Below are 17,397 nucleotides of genomic sequence, written 5' to 3'. Positions count from 1 at the left end.
AGTGCTCATCTTTATTCTCCACCAATGTCCTTTTATTGTTAATTGGTTCTTTGTCCTTGTCGTTAAGGATAATTGGAAGCACTTGCAAAGCACAAATAATATTTTATGTCAACCTAATATCACTTTGTGTCAACAAACTTGGATTCATATCCCCTTAATCACTACGCATGCTTTCTAACTTTCCAATTCAGCCCCTACTAATTTGAGTCAATAAAACTTAGCCTGCTGGATACATGAGATAAAATTTATAATGCCAAATACGTTATGACTTAATTAAAGATTATGATGATTAATATATATCGGGACAATATTAAGCTATTGACAACTAATACTCTCTTTTGAGTCATATAAAAGTTTCAAGTTTCAAATTGCTTTTAAATCGATGGTTGAAAAGGAATAGGATTGTATTATAAGCAAAATAAATTCAATTTTCTTTAACATGTTAGATTTTAATTTTAAAAAAATTGTTTTTGATATATTGTTATTACAAAAAATTTGAATTGAAGTAACTCTAGTTTCGAAGTAGAGAGCTGAAGATCGAACTCCAGTTGCTTAGCAAATGTCTATGTAAGGTATGAAATCTGGAGTCACGTTTAGGGAGAGGTTCAAAAAGTGCTAATTGTTGAAGGTGTTTCGAAAAAAATTGAGTTAAAACGAGGGATTAGTCTAATTGCTGCAAAATTGCAAGGAATGTTCAAGCTCAACACTCCACAAACTTTGCCAAAGTATGCAGAAATCATTTGGAGAAAACCAAGACACGTGATGAAATGGAAATTCGAAGTCCAATGCCATGACATGAATCTTCAACTCCTGAGACCTATATATGTTCTATTAGAACCCAAGATCTCACGGAATATGGAAGCTTCACACATCAAGTATCACACTCACATGATGGAGGCGGTTATCAGAACGTGAGTGTGTAAGGATCGAGCTGGGGCAGGAAACCGAACCTCGAGACAATAGGAAGTTGTCTTTATGTTAATTTTGTATGTAGGATTAGTGTGCTAGTCAGATTTCAGTACTATAAATAAGACCAATATAGTTAAATCTGGAAAAAAGGGTTGGACTCTAGATAACACTCCGAAACTCTCACACATCGATCACACAGACAAGCAACTACACAAATTAAGTTAATATATAGGAGTCCTTTTTCCTTTTCTTTTCATAATTTAATATAAATTTTCCACATATATATATAAATATATATATTAAATTTATGCTTTATTTTATTACTTTAAGTTTTAGTTTATGCAATTTTGTCTTAAGTTTTTCTCTTAATTGTTTTCTAGTTCAGTTTTAGAAAAGCCGACCTTGGTTCACTACTGGAACCTTGATCACTTAAGTTATTATCAACAATTTGGCTTTTGTTTATTGAAACCCTTTACGAAACTTAAATATAAATTCATCATAATCTAAATTTTCCAAGTTATCATCGAATAATGTGAAAGTTTCAAGTCCTTTAGAGTCAACGTTTTCGAAAATTGAGGTTCCATGTTCACCAAAGACTAAACCATGCAGGTTATTACTGAATACCTCAATGGTTGTTCTAACTTGTTTTGACCATACTATCATGTTTAATTCGAACCGAAATCTATCCTCAAGGGGGAAGAATAACTAATAAGCCATAAAATAAAATAAAACTCCACACCACAGGATAGGGGTGTACAAGGGACGGGTTGGGACGGGTTTTGGTTAACCCTAACCCGGCCCTAAATGTTGATCGGGTCAATTCATAGACCCTAACCCGTCCCTAGACCCGAAACAACCCGACATTATGCGGGTTCAATTTATGACGGGTCTTTATAGGACGAGACCGGGTTGGCCCGAGGGACAATAAGTTTAAGACTATTTGATACTAATTTTAAAATTTAAAGATAATAACATACTAAAAGAGTTATAAGTTGGAACTATTTTTTAGAAGAAATAACTTGAAAGGATTCAATTCTTTCATAATCTATTGCACTTGAGATGTTTACATTTTGTTTGATCATTTATTCACTTGTCTCACATATGCATAATACACACACATGATTTTCTCTTGTTAGAGCATGAAAGTGTCCATAGTTTGACCAACGTTTATTTAATTCATAAGGTATATGTTAAACATTTTAATCTCATCTAGATGGTAAGATAAATTTGAGCACCATGTATCACATTTTAATCATTATAACAAATTAAAATTTTATAAAATATATATGTGGGACGGGCCGGGTGACCCGAGCGTCAACCCGAACCCGACCCTACCCGAAGTCGGGTAACTCAAAGATCAACCCGAACCCGGTCTCTTTTAATGATCGGGCCGGGTTCAACCCGGCCCTAAAGGCTTGGGCCGGGACGGGTTGGCGGGTAGGGTCGGGTCTTGTACACCCCTACCACAGGATCTCATTTAAGTCCTAAATTGCTCTTTGAATCCATTTGTTTGTTCGGGTGGAATTTCCCACTTAAAGAGATATATTCATTTTGTTTACTTATAAAATATATATAGTGATCAAAAACTGCAAAAATATTGTCAAAATTAGAAGTTTGGTAGTAGAAAATTTGATTTGATGTAAAGCTTAGGGGTACCCAATAATTTCCACTAAGATATGGTTAAGTATTATCCTAATTAATTAATATATGTCATTCCACTAACTTCTTAGCTAGACTTGGTGCCCCAACAAAAGCAAAGTGGTCTAAGGTACCTTTCTGTTTGAATAAATTTATTACTAAAGAGCACCAAGACACATTGCACTATGTTTCTTATTACAAAATACACAAACTGTCAACTTCATGTAGGCCTTCCTCTCTAGGGAGAATTTATTGCTTCGTGCATTAATATACATATATAGGAAACATCAGATTTGTGAAAGTACGTACATTTAGAAAAATACCAAGTTGAACACTCATCATCATGCTTCTCAACAAGTTCTGCCTCCTCTTCCTCCTCATCATTTCTGCATCACTTTTGCCAACTTCTTTTGCAGGTTCGTCTTTTTAGATATTTTCTTAGTGTTTCATATTATGATCAATAACATTAATATACTTGGAACTTAGCTTAACCCTTGATGTGTGGAAACTAAATTAAACTAATTACTGTCAGAGGTTTGGATTTGATTCCATCTTCTTCTTTTGCTCCAACTCCAAGCATCCAAAGTGCATGTCATGTTATTAACTAGTTAACTTTATGAACTTTAATTTTTTTTTTCATTAGTATCATGTATAAAGTGCATGTTCACGTACATATATGTAATATAAAAACTTTTTATAGTTATGAAAATGTCAGATAACAGAATATTTACCTTGTCTGCTTATTGCATATGCAGGTCGAGGATCAAAGCTAATCAGAAACTTGGCAGCAGATCCTGTGAACGCAGTCCAAGAGGTATGAATGTCCAAGTGATTGTGATTAATTTATTTTTCCCTTACTTCCCCATTTCCTCAAGTTATCATATTTTTACTTTTATTAATTACAATATTCATGCTTCTCATGTGTCCAAATTAATTTGTCGATAAGCCTTTTTAACTAGTGAACTAAATTTTTCTTAATGCACATTAGACAAAGTTTATAAAGAAAGACTAATGTGTTTTATTCACAAGAACTTGTGTGCAAATTAAAGAACAAAGTTTAACCTCCTCATTCCCTTAATTCAATTAATGTTTTAATTTATTTTGCAAAACCTTGTTCATTTGGCTCCTCACCCTCATCTGACTATGGGCTTGTTTAATTCCTGTATTAGTTTTATGAATTTAGAAACCACTTTCATATACAATTTTTCAAATCCAGATAAAAGGAAAAAAAAAACATTTTGAATTAGATATTTTGTAATATATATAATGTTAAAAACTATAATTTAAAAAATTAAAACAAAGACAGAAAACACTTCTAAAATTTTTGAGATTTTAGTTTTCAAAATCGAAAAATAAGAGTTGTTGTTTTATTTTAAAAACAGGTTGCAATAAGCAAGTTTTATAACATATGTATCTTAATTTCTTTTTTTATTGGCCAAGTTTTTCCTCCAGGATCAATCTCTGGACTTTCCATTTCCAACTCAGATGCATGTCATTCAACTCTTATCACTTGAGTTATCCTTTAGGCATCATGTCTTATAACTTATGTATCTTGCTACACTAATGCCCTTTCATCTCTCTCTCTTTCACTCACTTTTCAAGCCTTGTACCTAACTAAATGGTTCAGAGCTCATGAACTACCAAATCTTCAGTGCCTTCCTATTTGAAAGAACTTCTATTTAATTTACTTCTGTTTATTTATTTTTGGTGGCTTAATTACACGCATCTATGCCCTCGCGCTCTCTATATATATAAAGAAGAAATGCTTGTAATTTTTCATATTCCATTTGCCTTGCATCTCCTCCACACATACATATTGAAGTTTTCACCAAATTTGTAACTACTTATGTATATATATAAATTCATGTGCTTGCTTTAATTGCTAGGAACCTGATCTGAATACAGAAGAAGTGAGGAACATCCATGAGAGGCTCCTTAGGGCTAACACAAGAGATTACGGACGATATGATCCAACACCAAAACTCTCTAAGCCTCCTTTCAAGCTCATACCCAACTGAGTTAAAACATGAGTCTGGGAAGTTGGTATCGGAATAAGTACCATCGAACAATCCACTTTTTATCTTATTGTAAAATATGTATGCCCCATATATAAATACTTAGTCATGTTTTGAACTCAAATAATTTAGTGTATCACATAAATATATATAGATGATAGAAGAATATGTACGTCTGTTTTACTAGCTCGATCGAGTTATGTTGTATGCGTCGATGCGAATCGGTGCACTACTGATACATATATGAATGAAATTAAATAAGGGATCGGAATGCATGAAAGGGGTTTAATACCCTTATGTATTTTGTTTAAAATATTTTGACTAGATTGTAATTTGTAAACTAAAATAATTTATAGCATAGGACAGCACATACTAAGACTAAGAATATCGAACCCCTTGTGGGTTCTAAAGAAATTGCGCTAAATGAATAATGTATATGGTTTGAGTGTTTTTCTTTTGTGCTATCGGAACATAACTTTTCTTATTCAGGGAAGACATATATAGTGAGTGAGACACTTGAGATATTCGTCCAAAAGGAAGAATAGAAAAGATAGAAAACCAAATTCTTTTTTTGGTTAACGATAGAAAACCATCTTATATTGTATACTTTGAGTAGGGTTATTGAGCGGAGTGGTTAGGCCCGTTTCACTTCTGAGGGCCAATCCATTGTACTGTTCTGTGAGGATAACTTCAGTTTAGTGTTTTTTTTTTCTTCACAAGAAGCGATAACAAAACCAAAAAAAATTACAGTTTAAGAAAAGTTGTGTTGAAAATCAGCCACAAAAATGAAGAGGGCTCTTCAAACCATCAAAGAAAATGAAGAAACCGCACCAAGAATCGGTTGATGCATTCCCTTCAAGAACCAAGCGATGATAGAAGAAATCCAATCACATTAAAGAAAACTATTTATCCGACTATTTAATGTTTTTTTATAAGCAAAGATTGTATTAAAGGGAGCACAAGGGGTGTCTATTTAATATTATCTGACTATTTAATGTAAGTAGCATAAATATTTAGATAAAACAAAAAAGTATGTCCTAAATGAGTTTACATGGGCTTTCAACGCCTTAAAGATACCAAAACATATACATTACATAATTATTTACTCCCTCCGGTCCTATTTATAAGCATGAATGAGAAGAAAAATCTTGGTCCTTTTTATAAGAACCAAATGAAAGTTTGAACTATATTAATTATTTTTTTCCAATGATGCCCTTATTAATTCTAACTTGTAGAATGTGTCTCATTAATTATTCTCTCTCTTTCCCACTTTCCAACATGAATAACAAAGGGTAATTTTGGAAGTTTATTTTGATTCAAGACAAATTTAATGCATTTTATCTAATTTTACTACATTTCTTAAACTATGTGATTTTTTTTTATTGCTTATAAATAGGACCGGAGGGAGTAGAACTGGAAGCGCGCGGGTGCTGGATAAGGTCTAGGAGAGTCTTTAAGCTATAGTTTTAGGTGTGATCCAGTCCAAAAACTTTAAGATAGTTGGACTTCCAACATTCCCACTATTGTTTTCTTTTCCACCTAGCCCAATCCTTTTTTGTTAGGTTTTTTAGGCTCTTTTTTCTTCTTCAAATTTGACATGTTATAACATGTAATAGTATTGACCAAAAATAAAACATGTAATAGTAACATGGTGGAAACAAAATAAGAAAAAGCTCTATTACACAAATTCCCTCTTGTCTTCTCCCTCTCTTCGCGTCATTTGAATTTCCTACCATAATAATAGATCAAAGCAACAACTTGACTCATTCCGTTGGAGCTCAATTTTTTAAGAGAGTTTAAGAAGAGATAGTTGAAGAAAAAATGGTAGACCATGAGTTTAATATGAGTGAAAAGTGTGTATAAAATAGATAGAGAGATGGTCGGGAGAGTAGATGGAGTGAGGGGAGTGGGAGCAGTGACCGCCCCAACCAGCAAATCAAGTAAAACACCCTTGGGTTGGGGCACATTTGAACACTCCTCAAATGAGACGTGTTTGACCACATAGGTTCACGCGTTGTTGTCCCTCTCGTTCCATCAGCGACATATTTGTCTCCTCGGAACGGTTCACATGAGAGACTCCCTTCACCTAGATATTTTTTTTTTACTATGACAATTTTAGGACGAAGCGTGTTGGCGTCATGCCACATAAACATCCTAATTAACACAAACCACCATATTTAAATACTTATGAAATTGTATTATTTTGACAAATAATATATTTTTTTTGCATTATTTTAAAAATACCGACATGGTAGTAATTAAACTCAACAAAACTAATTTTGGTTTGCCCGAAATACTTAGGTTGTGTTTGGATGAGGGAATATTTGAGGGGAATGTAATTTTAGAGGGTATTTCAAATCCCTTCAATTAAAATACCCTGTTTGGATATTTAATGTGAGGAATTCTTAAATTACTAGTAATTAAATGAGGTATTTTACTCAATAGAATTTAGGGTAATTGAAATCACCTCAAAATATGAGGAATTTCAAATTCTTCATCTCTCCCTTAACCCTATCTAAGTTTAGTCAAAAAAATTAATCTCGGCCAAAAATTCAAAAATCGGTCCAAACCCCTAAAAATTAGCCCGATGCTTAAAAATTCGGCCTAAAAACTGAAAGTTGGTCCAAAACCCTAAAAATCGGTCTGACTCTCAAAAATCGGCCGAAAACTCGAAAGTCAGCACAAAACCCTAAAAAATTGCTGATAACCCTAAGAATCGGCCAAAAGCTCAAAAATCAACACAAAATCCTAAAAATCGGCCCGACACTCAAAAATTGACCGAAAACCCAAAATCGGCCCATAACCCTAAAAATTGGCCGATAACCCTAAGAATCGGCCGAAAACTCAAAAATCGGCTCGAAACCCTAAAAATCGGCCCGACTCTCAAAAATCGGCCGAAAACTCGAAAGTCGGCACAAAACCCTAAAAATAGGCTGAAAACCCGAAAGGTCGGGTATTAGGTTTTTCGGTCAATTTTTGAGGGTCGGGTCAAAACCCTAAAATCAGCCGAAAACTAAAAAATGGGCAGTAAACTCAAAAGTCGGCCGAAAACTCAAAAATCGGTCGGTAATCCCAAAAATCGGGCGAAAACGTGAAAGTCGGCCCGAAACTCAAAAATCGACCCAAGACCCTAAAATCGGGTGAAAACCTGAAAGTCGGCCAAAAACCCTAAAAATGGGCCCTACTCTCAAAAATCGACCGAAAACTCGAAAGTCGGCCCAAAACCCTAAAAATCGGCCGAAAATTTGAAAGCCGACCCCAAACTCAAAAATTGACTCAAAACCCTAAAATCAGCCGAAAACTCGAAATTCGGCTGAAAACTCAAAATCGGCCCAAAACCCTAAAAATCGGCCCAAAACCCTAAAAATCGGCCCAAAACCCGAAAGGTCGGGTTTTAGGTTTTTCGGTTAATTTTTGAGTGTTGTGCCGATTTTTAGGGTTTTGTGCCGACTTTTGAGTTTTCGGCTGATTTTTTAGAGTCGGGCCAATTTTTTGGGTTTTCGGCCGACTTTTGAGAGTCGGGTCGCTTTTTAGGCTTATGGGCCGATTTTGGGTTTTCGGTCAATTTTTTAGTGTCGGGCAGATTTTTAGGGTTTTCAGCCGATATTTGAGAGTCGGGCCGATTTTTAGGGTTATGGGCCAATTTTTGAGTTTCCAACCGACTTTCACGTTTTCGGCCTATTTTTAGGGTTTTCTTGCCATTTTAGGGTTTTGGGTCACTTTTTAGGGTTTTGTGTCGAATTTTGAGTTTTCGTCCGATTTTTGAGAGTCGGGCTGATTTTTGGGTTTTGGGCCGAGTTTTGGGTTTTAGACCGACTTTCGATTTTTCTACCACTTTTTAGGGTTTTGTGTCGACTTTTAAGGTTTCGGTCGATTTTTGAGAGTTGGGTTGATTTTTAGGGTTTTCGGCCGACTTTCAGGTTTTCGGCCGATTATATTAAGATAAAAAGGAAATTCAATTATATTACCCAAACAAAGAATTTTACAATTGAGGGGAATTTCACCATTTTATCCAAACAATAAAATTTGAAATTCAAAATCCCTTAAATTTCTACAATCCCTCATCCAAACACTTTGTTAAAGTTCAATTCAATCTCACCAAGTGGCATCAATCAATCAATAAAATAAAATAAAAATCATCAGAAAACCACGCATCAACTAACGCCGTCACATGCAACGGCGACCCTAAACTAATACTCATACAGTCGACAGTCGACAGTCGACACTCCCTCTAACGCCGTCAAAACAGACGGCGCCGCGCCACCCTCTTCTTCTCTTTTCTCCTTTTCCCTCCTCTCTCTCTCTCTCTGCAACTCTCTCTTTCCACTCTCTCTCTACTTTCTCTCTCTAGAATCTCTCTCTCCTCTTGTTTCCTTCAAAGGTACGCTTCCTCATGTTCTCTGTCTCTATGCAGAAGATTCAACTTCCTATTCATACGTTATTGTTTCATACTTTCATTGTTTGTCTCCATATCTATACTTTTTTTTATTATATTTTTTAATAAATGTGTTATTTATTGTAATAGTTATGGAAAGTTTGATGCTTTTGACTGAGAATTCCGTTTTTTCAGCATTAAATTCGGATCCTTCTGACTTTTTGAGTGACTGTGATGTGAGTGCTCAATTTTCTATATTTGGGGTGTTTGATTTTTTCGATTGGATCATACCCATTACTGGTTTTTTTTTTTAATAATAATTGATTTGGTGTTTTTTAAAGGGGTTATTTTGTTCCATTTTGCTTGGTGCTGTTTAGTGTTGTTTTTGTGTGTTCTTGGCAGTGTGTTCTTTCTCTGGTGATTTCAGGTTGGTAACATTCATACTTAATATGAGGGTAGAATTTTTGTATTGGATTTGTGTTACATAGACACACTCTGCTGAATTGCTTCAATTTTTCAGTGATTTGTATCCCCTTATAATTTGGGTGGGATGAAAATTTTGGGATGAGTTCCTTGATGAAACTCGCCGTTGAACTTTACTCTTGTGAATTGAAGATTAACCTACTTTTGTGAATTGGAGATTAACCTTTTCGGAACCCTGTGTCATCGGTGTGTTTGTTTTGAAATTTGAATGCAACGAAGGTGAAATCTTACAAGGTGATTTTTTCTGAAGAGGGAAAGGATTTTGAGCTGGTTCACTTTAAAATAAACAGAGTTGAGGTGGATTTAGATATGATCTCTTGAGTTGATTGTCTCTACATCTCTTGAGTTGAAATCTTACAAGGATTTTGATGCCCTTTCTTTATTGATATCTTCTGGTCATTTTTCGGTGGGGTAGTTTAATCTGGAATTGTGTTAAGTTCAGCAAGAATATTGGTTGAGTAACGATTCTAATTTTTATTTTTCTCAATTTTGTATTTGACTTTCCCATTATCGATCATTTCAATTGATGGTATAGCTTTTTCATCACTGTTTCAAGGAGAGTGCTGTGTTCACCGGTGAATGGATGCTTTTGACGGTTTTTTTCATATAAGAAACTAAATACTGTTCTCTGTTTCAGAATGGGTGCGGCCTGTTGTGTTGCAGCCAAAGATAAAACTATACAAAGCGGTCCAACCAGTGAAATCTTGCAACGGAATATTCGATGTTCCCCGACATGGAGCTTCCGGTGGGATCATCGAGGTCGTGTTGCTGGTGAAGATACTTCTATAAATTGGTTTTCTGATGGTATTAACAGGAATGACAGATTGGAGAATAAAAATGAATCATCATATGCATCAGAGGATGGAAGCCCCTTGCAGAATTATCAAAGGAATAGATGGCAGAAATCCCCAATCTCTGAAGGAACTGCTGGACACGGGATAAATTATTCTTCTGGTAACTTTCACTGAACCAACTCTCTTGTTTTAACCATCTGACTACTTGGGTTAAACACTTTTAGACTTGGGGTTTTCAACAGTCTTACCACTCTCTTATTACTTACTATCTGATATGAGATGAATGAGAAACCTATTAAATTGAATGAAACTCATAATCATATGGCTATTAGGAAGATGTAAAATTTGTCATAGTGGTACATTAAATTTGGATACTTGGTGATGTATTTCACAAACTATCAGACATAAAAGAATTTATTGAAAACTAGCAATATGTATGGTTTTAATGATAATTCCATAAAAGGAACAAGTTTAGCTTTTTATCACATTATTGTACTGGTGAATCTAGAGGGAATTAGATAATTTTGAACATGAACTGAACTGTTAGGAATAGACAGCTTCATAGTGCAAATTAGAATTTTAATATTTCAGTCAATCACTTTGCACAGAATAAACACGAGAATCGAAATAGACCATTAGCACATCAACATGTGGCTCTATATCTGTAAAGGGAAACATGGTGCTACAAAGCACCCGCCACGACAAGGTCCAGGGGAGGGTTGGGCCCATTATGGATCTATTGTAGCCTTGTAGGTAGCCTTACCTTGCATATCCCGGGTGTTGAGTCCACATCTCAAACTCATGACCTCCTAGTCATACGGTACAACTCCAGCGGTTGCACCAAAGATCCCATGTGGCTCTTGATCTAGTCTCTGCCTATTTTAAGCAATGAATGTTAGCATATGAAAAGGGATTGTGCCCCCATTGTTAAAATTAACAGTACCATTATTTTCTAAATTCTCTACCAGTTAAACAGGGCTATAGTGCTGACAGCAGTATAAAAACAATAAGTGACCCTGTGCTCCTGAGTGCTGGTTGATGTGAGATTTCAAAAGGATTTTGGTGAGAGTCTGTTTCAGGTGGCATTAATAGGATTTGCCCTATATTTGAATAGATTATTGAATCCTTTTGGTTGACCATTGACATTTGATTATCTGATATATGTGATAATGTCGAATGTGCACAAATGAGTAAGTTATTAAGTTTCTCTCACTAATTCATCATCATCCAGTACATGGTCAGGTTAACTAAACCAAACTGAAAACGTTTAAGCTATGATCATGAAAATTCCGTTTATAAACACCATCTTGGATATTAAGGGTCCATAGTCAAGAAAATTTTATATGCTAGGGCAGGGCTTCTTTCTTTCTCGCTTTCTTTGTTTATTTAGAAGGTGGCTTCACTTGGTTCGCTTCTGCATCCTGTCCTTCTAATCTGTATACACCCACAGGAGACATTGATTCTGCTCTTAAAAATATGACCTGTTTTAATTGATTCATTGATTATTATTGTCATGGTTTATACATCTGACATGGTTATTCATGTTTATGTCAGATCAATCTATTTCAAGAAACGTTTCCATGGATGTGAGCATTGAACAGGTGAGGTTCTAATACTGAAGGGATCTGTTGTTGTTCAATGTTTTTGTTAGTAGTTTATAGGAGTATATGATTTGATGGACACATTTCTTACTCATGTATTATTTATAGGGGAAGCAGTTGGTAGAACCATCCTCAGTATCATGTTCTTCTCCCACAAAACATTCACATTCATTGCCTTCAACTTCATTGTCAGTATCTCCTCTGCCATCCCCTAGTCACCTGCCTCCATCCAGCTCAACATCATTAAAGCCTTGCCACTCCTCAGGACACCAATTTTTACGGCAAGCTTCTGATAGCAGAGTCCTGGGATTTAAGACACCTAGCAAGTTTGATGTATCTGAAGAAAGGGCAGTGCTTCCTTCATGGAGCAATGAATCTCGCATGCACACCCTTGGTGGATCTTCTGAAAATTGGTCTAGGCCTGGCTTTTCTGAGCTGATGGCCATTTCACATATGGAAAGATGGTCAGTTGATCGTCAGTCTTTTGGTTTAAACTGTGGAAGATTGGGTAAATCCAGTGGTCGGTTCTCAACTTCTCCTGTTGATTTGCAAACATGTGGCATTTGCTCAAACCTTTTAACTGAAAAGTCTTCTTGGAGCACTCAAAAGATTATTGCGAGTAATGACCTTTCTGTAGTTTCTGTTCTTGTTTGTGGACATACCTATCACTCTGAATGTTTGGAAAGTATGACACCTGATATCAGTAAGTATGACCCAGCTTGCCCAGTTTGCACTTACGGCGAGAAACAAACTCTTAAGTTGTCTGAAAAAGCTCTGAAAGCTGAAATAGAATTGAGGGCTAGAAATAAGAAATCAAGGAACCGAATTGTGGACAGTGATATTGATGATGATTATGTTGTGTTTGATAACTTCAAAGATAGAGGGTGCCAAAGTAAAGGTCCTAGAATGGAGTGTAGTTCGAGTGGGAGAAGCTCTACTGGGAAACCTTTTCTGAAGAGACACTTCTCATTTGGCTCCAAGGGTTCCAAATGCATGTTAGATAATCACCCAACACGAAAGAAGGGCTTATTTTGGGCAAAGTCTAGCAAGGAATAGGCTGCTTCTTGGTATTTGAGAGGTAAGTTGCATAATCTTCATTGTGTTGCTTTCACCAGTCTATTAGTAGTATCCTCAACGTTGTCTTATTTCATACGTTATGATTTTATTTTTTTGATTAGACAAAAGATTTCATACGTTATAATTAAAAAAAGATTTCTAGCATCTGCTTTTCCCTATTCTAGTTAGTTTGGATTTAATTCATGTTTTTCCCCCTTCTTTGAAGCAGGTTCCATTGTTGCTCTTCTCTGCAACCTCTGATAAAATGACTGAGGAAAGGGCAAGATGTCATTCATTTAGCTTTGACTATTGAACATCTGCATACACCAATCTGGAATTTACTCTGTAAAGAAGAAAATGGAAGACATACAGAAGGATAAGGTAAATATAGGAAGACAAAGATAGTGTTTATAGACCAGGGTTCTTGTATCTTGTTTTGTACAGGTCAATTTGTTTATTGCATGGATATAGTTCAAATATCCAAATGATGTCCTGTAATCCATTGTTCTGTTGTTGCATTATACATGCCATTAGCCCTGGGGAGTCTGGTGCTGGGCAATGGTCTTCACAGATTATTGAGCAATACCAATTAGTTTGGTTGACTCTATTAGTTTCTTTTAGCGAAAGAACATTTTTAGAAGAACCTTTTATCAATCAGAGATCAACGCTCTTGTTGGCAAAATGATTTGTGATTTTGGTCTTGCTGGTAGCAGATTGAACCACATTTTTCTCTTTTGTTTTAAATGCATTTGTTGCTTGCTCTTAATGATGTAGTGTGATCCATATAGCCGACTTCACCTAGTGACATAAGGCTTTTGTTGTTATTGTTGTTTGCATATGTTGTTTGCTGGCAGCTTGTTAATCTTCAAGCCTTCAATTTCAAACTTACACATACACTGATGTTACTAGTTATTGGGCGACAAAAGTGGAATATGTTCTCTCAGAACTCAGAAGGTTATATATATCGTAACATGTCCTTAATCTCTTATGTATATAAAGGATTGCTTAGGCACTTTTTTTTATAGATTGACTTTATTAAGATTCATCTATTCAATTTTCATGATTACATTAGGGAATATGGCAAATTGCGTCTGGTTGGTGAGGTGGGTTGGTCCATACTCCAATCCCTCAGAATACCAATCAAGTTTAGTAGCCACGCGTAACCTGCTAACATTACGGGTCAGTCACGACTCGAAGAGTTGATTTGCTGGTTTTTTTGTTCAGTTGGTGCAATGGGTTGGGGTTTCAATCACTAAAAACTTTATCACTCAAATAACACGTGTATGGCTACTTCTCTCTCTCTCTTCAAATTGAGCTATCTTATCCTATGCTTTTAGGGGAGAAAGTGAGGTTAGCGAGATGAGAGAAGATAATAATGAGAAAGTGGTGAGATAAAAAGTAGATTTTGTAGTTTGGTTAGTATGATAGAAATATAGGAAACAAAGAAGAGAAAGAATGAGGTTGATGTTCCCTTTGTTAGGTTAAATAAAGAACAAAAAGACAGAAGATTGTGGTGCCAAAACCCGAGTCCATTGGTCAATGACTCAAGTGTGGTATGACAACCAACTCTCTCATCTATATGTAAGCATTGTGTCCGTGACGACCTAGGGGGAATCAGTGACTCTTAGTGATGGCAATATTCACCTGAAGATGGGGATCCCCGTTGGGACTGCCCCGTTTGGGGCCCCGACCTTGGGGAATTTTTCCCTGTGGGGATGGGGATGAGAATGAAAATCTTCCCGATAAGAATTTGGGGATGGGGATTACTCTCCCTGCCCTGTGGAGTCCCCGCCCCATATATATAAGTTAAAATACAATAATACACTTATAAATATTGAATTACTTATGATATAGACTTCACTTTTTGGATGAGTTGAATGCTCGAGATAATACTCTGAGTGTTGGGCTTCAGATTTTTTATGAATTGAATGTTGTACTTTACGTTTTATATTGTTCATTTCGTACACTTCACACATTGTGTGATGAATTTTATTTAAAATTTATCATAAAAAATATTTTTTTTTGAAATGATCATAAAATATATTGAATTAGATATAGTTGCATTATCACTTGTAGTCTTTAAATTTATGGGTTAAGGGTCATATTAGTCTCTGTGTTTGTAAAAACGTTTGATTTTGGTCCCTCAGTCGAAAAACCGCCAGTAACTGTATTATAAACCGTCAGTAACTGTAAAAAAACCCGTCACTAATCGTCATTTTTTTGCTAAGGGACCAAAATCAAACATTTTTACAAACACAGGGATTAATATGACCTTTAACCCTAAATTTATTGCTTAAACTAGTGTATTTTACGTACTTAATTTAACATTTTAATGACATGTTAGGGATTCCTGTGGGGACCCATGAGGAGATGGGGAATGGGAATGGGGTGAAAATTCACCCCGCCGTGGGGAACGGTGACGGAAGAAAGATGTGGGGACGGGGAGCAGGAAGGCACTCCCCGCCCCCACCCCGCGCGGGTGTCATCCCTACTGACTCCTTACAAGGAACTGAACTATCTAAGCATCCTCTTTGGCAAATGAGGATGTACCATGAAGAAAAACTGAATGTAGCCTCGGTACATAGTGACATTCTAGAAAGGATGATGAGCTAGGTGAGCAGCATATGGTTCCCAAGTGATTACCTTGATGGCCCTGTCATTTCCAAGTGCTTATTTCATATTCTTTTGAATTTAGAATTTTCGTAAAAGTGCTCATAGCTAATCGTTAAAAAGAATTCTCATTATTTGAGTTTCAAGCTTGAGCCAATTTAGAATTTGTAGCTTGAGCAAGTTGTTGAAAGCACTACTCATTTTTTGCATAAATATCAGTAATGTACGCTTGAAATCGCATCAACATGCAACTATTGACAGTTTTTAAATATCACAAAAATGCCACAAAATACACCAATCATCGTATTAGGTTTGAATTTTACTTGCAATTTAAGGTCGCCACAAAATACAAATTAGGTGTTACTACTCAAAACTCCACAAACTGCAAATTGTAAACTGCCTATCCTTGCTACTTGAATTTGAAAGTTAGATAACAATAGCGCAAATCAATTAAATGATGTTGCCAATGTCATGGAGAATGTTACAGCAATACTCTCGTCAATAATAGAAAAACCTGAATGACAAGAATGAAAGAGGAATTAGGGACAAATATTGTGTCAACTATCAAGTGTCAATGCTTGACATGTTTCCCTACGTGCATTCACATAAGAGGATCATTTACAGCTCAGCGAGTTAGTCTTCCAAAGGAACAATAAATAAATGAAATTGTCAACGAGTTTGTAGGTACTTATCCTTCAAATATGTCACCTTTGCCTCCTTCTTAGTAGTTAGTTAGTCAGTGTTTGCACTGTTACCAGATTCATACTTTAATCATTAAAATCAAATTTTCACAGTAGCTGATACGAGTTTGTTATACTTTAAGACTTTAACCAAATATATTGCTTTTGAGTTTTTGTAATTGTGGTTGTTTTTAATATTTGGTAGGGAGAATGAGGTCCTACTCCACTCAAGTAAGATTGTGTCAATTGAGGATACATATAATTTATATAAACTTAAAATTAAAATATTTATTTAAAGTCAACTACTTATTTTTAAATCCAAAGAATTCAAGTCAGAGCTTAGTTTTAATGAAATCAAGTGTCATTATCATGTTTTTCATATTAAGTCAAATCAAATTAATATTAATTTTCTTCAGCTAACTATTTAATCAATTTTTTTTAATATCTATACTTATCAATTATTTTTCATTACTATCATACTAACACTTTGATAACCAAATTGTTATTTTAAAAATGTCATTTTAATTTATTTTTTATATTTTATTTTATAACTGTCTGTGCATTGTGAGAACAAAATTATATGATTATATATACATGACATTAAAGCATGGTTTGATCTTAGAATAACTAGACCCACATAGTGAGGATAAGAATGATAGTATGGACATTTAAGCACACATCCAATAGATAAAGAAAGAAATGAGAGGGAATAAGATATATGATTTGATTGGAATTTTTCGACGTTTGCTTATAAAAATGTGATAGGAAAAGAAGAGAGAGATAAATAGAAAAAGTTAGTGGAAATGGATGAACAAGAAATTTACTGAATGAATCAAAACTCAAATAAAAACACTTTTGTAATTATTATCGTAACCGTCTCGATCGGAAGATTGAGCGAGTGCGAGCGAGGGAAGATTTGAGAAGAGTAATGAGAGTGTGGGAAGGGATTGAAGGTGGTTTTGTGAAAGCAGGGTGGGGGATGAAGAAGGCATCATTTGTTTGACGAAAAGCGTGCGTGAGAGGTGAGATGGAAAATCTGAAATTTGGAAGAGATAGGATAGGATTTCTCAAAGAATAATTAAATTGATGCCAAGCAGTTTTATGACTTTATCAAGAACTCGTGATGATGAATGATGTATCATGGATGGAATGTCACTAAACAATGAACCAACGGTGGTCGATTCAAATTACACATATATGATTTCTCTTAAGTAAAGTCTTGTGTTTAAGTCTAGT

At 35.3% G+C, this 17,397-nt stretch overlaps 2 protein-coding genes across 3 annotated transcripts; both read left to right on the top strand.

The window, feature by feature from the left end:
* The first annotated feature begins 2,765 nt into the window (after positions 1-2,765).
* LOC130748755 (protein CASPARIAN STRIP INTEGRITY FACTOR 1-like) lies at positions 2,766-4,875 on the top strand. The gene is made up of 3 exons (XM_057601998.1): positions 2,766-2,963; positions 3,303-3,361; positions 4,434-4,875. Exons 1-3 carry the CDS (start codon positions 2,891-2,893, stop codon positions 4,563-4,565), a joined length of 264 nt encoding a protein of 87 aa, XP_057457981.1. The 5' UTR covers positions 2,766-2,890; the 3' UTR covers positions 4,566-4,875.
* A 3,912-nt stretch (positions 4,876-8,787) lies between these two features.
* On the top strand, positions 8,788-13,553 carry LOC130748209 (uncharacterized). Of its 2 annotated transcripts, none has more exons than XM_057601376.1 (5): positions 8,788-8,943; positions 10,058-10,374; positions 11,769-11,815; positions 11,924-12,893; positions 13,101-13,553. In XM_057601376.1, the coding sequence occupies exons 2-4, from the start codon at positions 10,059-10,061 to the stop codon at positions 12,869-12,871; spliced, it is 1,311 nt and encodes a 436-aa protein (XP_057457359.1). In that variant the 5' UTR covers positions 8,788-8,943; position 10,058; the 3' UTR covers positions 12,872-12,893; positions 13,101-13,553. The 2 variants fall into 2 exon arrangements, with proteins under 2 accessions (XP_057457359.1, XP_057457357.1); XM_057601374.1 differs by lacking the exon at positions 8,788-8,943 and adding an exon at positions 9,222-9,364.
* The last annotated feature ends 3,844 nt before the right edge of the window (positions 13,554-17,397 follow it).

This window comes from Lotus japonicus, chromosome 3, assembly GCF_012489685.1.
Source record: "Lotus japonicus ecotype B-129 chromosome 3, LjGifu_v1.2".
In the NCBI taxonomy this organism is placed as follows: domain Eukaryota; kingdom Viridiplantae; phylum Streptophyta; class Magnoliopsida; order Fabales; family Fabaceae; genus Lotus; species Lotus japonicus.
The sequence above is the reverse complement of the archived record's forward strand: the minus strand, read 5'-3'. Positions and strand labels throughout refer to the sequence as shown.

Excerpts from the sequence above, each read along its gene's own strand:
- LOC130748209 (XM_057601376.1), top strand. The coding sequence starts at position 10,059 with ATGGGTGCGGCCTGTTGTGTTGCAGCCAAAGATAAAACTATACAAAGC. Across the intron at positions 10,375-11,768 it reads CGGGATAAATTATTCTTCTG|ATCAATCTATTTCAAGAAAC; the intron begins GTAACTTTCACT and ends TGTTTATGTCAG. Across the intron at positions 11,816-11,923 it reads TGGATGTGAGCATTGAACAG|GGGAAGCAGTTGGTAGAACC; the intron begins GTGAGGTTCTAA and ends TATTATTTATAG.
- LOC130748755 (XM_057601998.1), top strand. The coding sequence starts at position 2,891 with ATGCTTCTCAACAAGTTCTGCCTCCTCTTCCTCCTCATCATTTCTGCA. Across the intron at positions 2,964-3,302 it reads TTTGCCAACTTCTTTTGCAG|GTCGAGGATCAAAGCTAATC; the intron begins GTTCGTCTTTTT and ends TTGCATATGCAG. Across the intron at positions 3,362-4,433 it reads CTGTGAACGCAGTCCAAGAG|GAACCTGATCTGAATACAGA; the intron begins GTATGAATGTCC and ends TTTAATTGCTAG.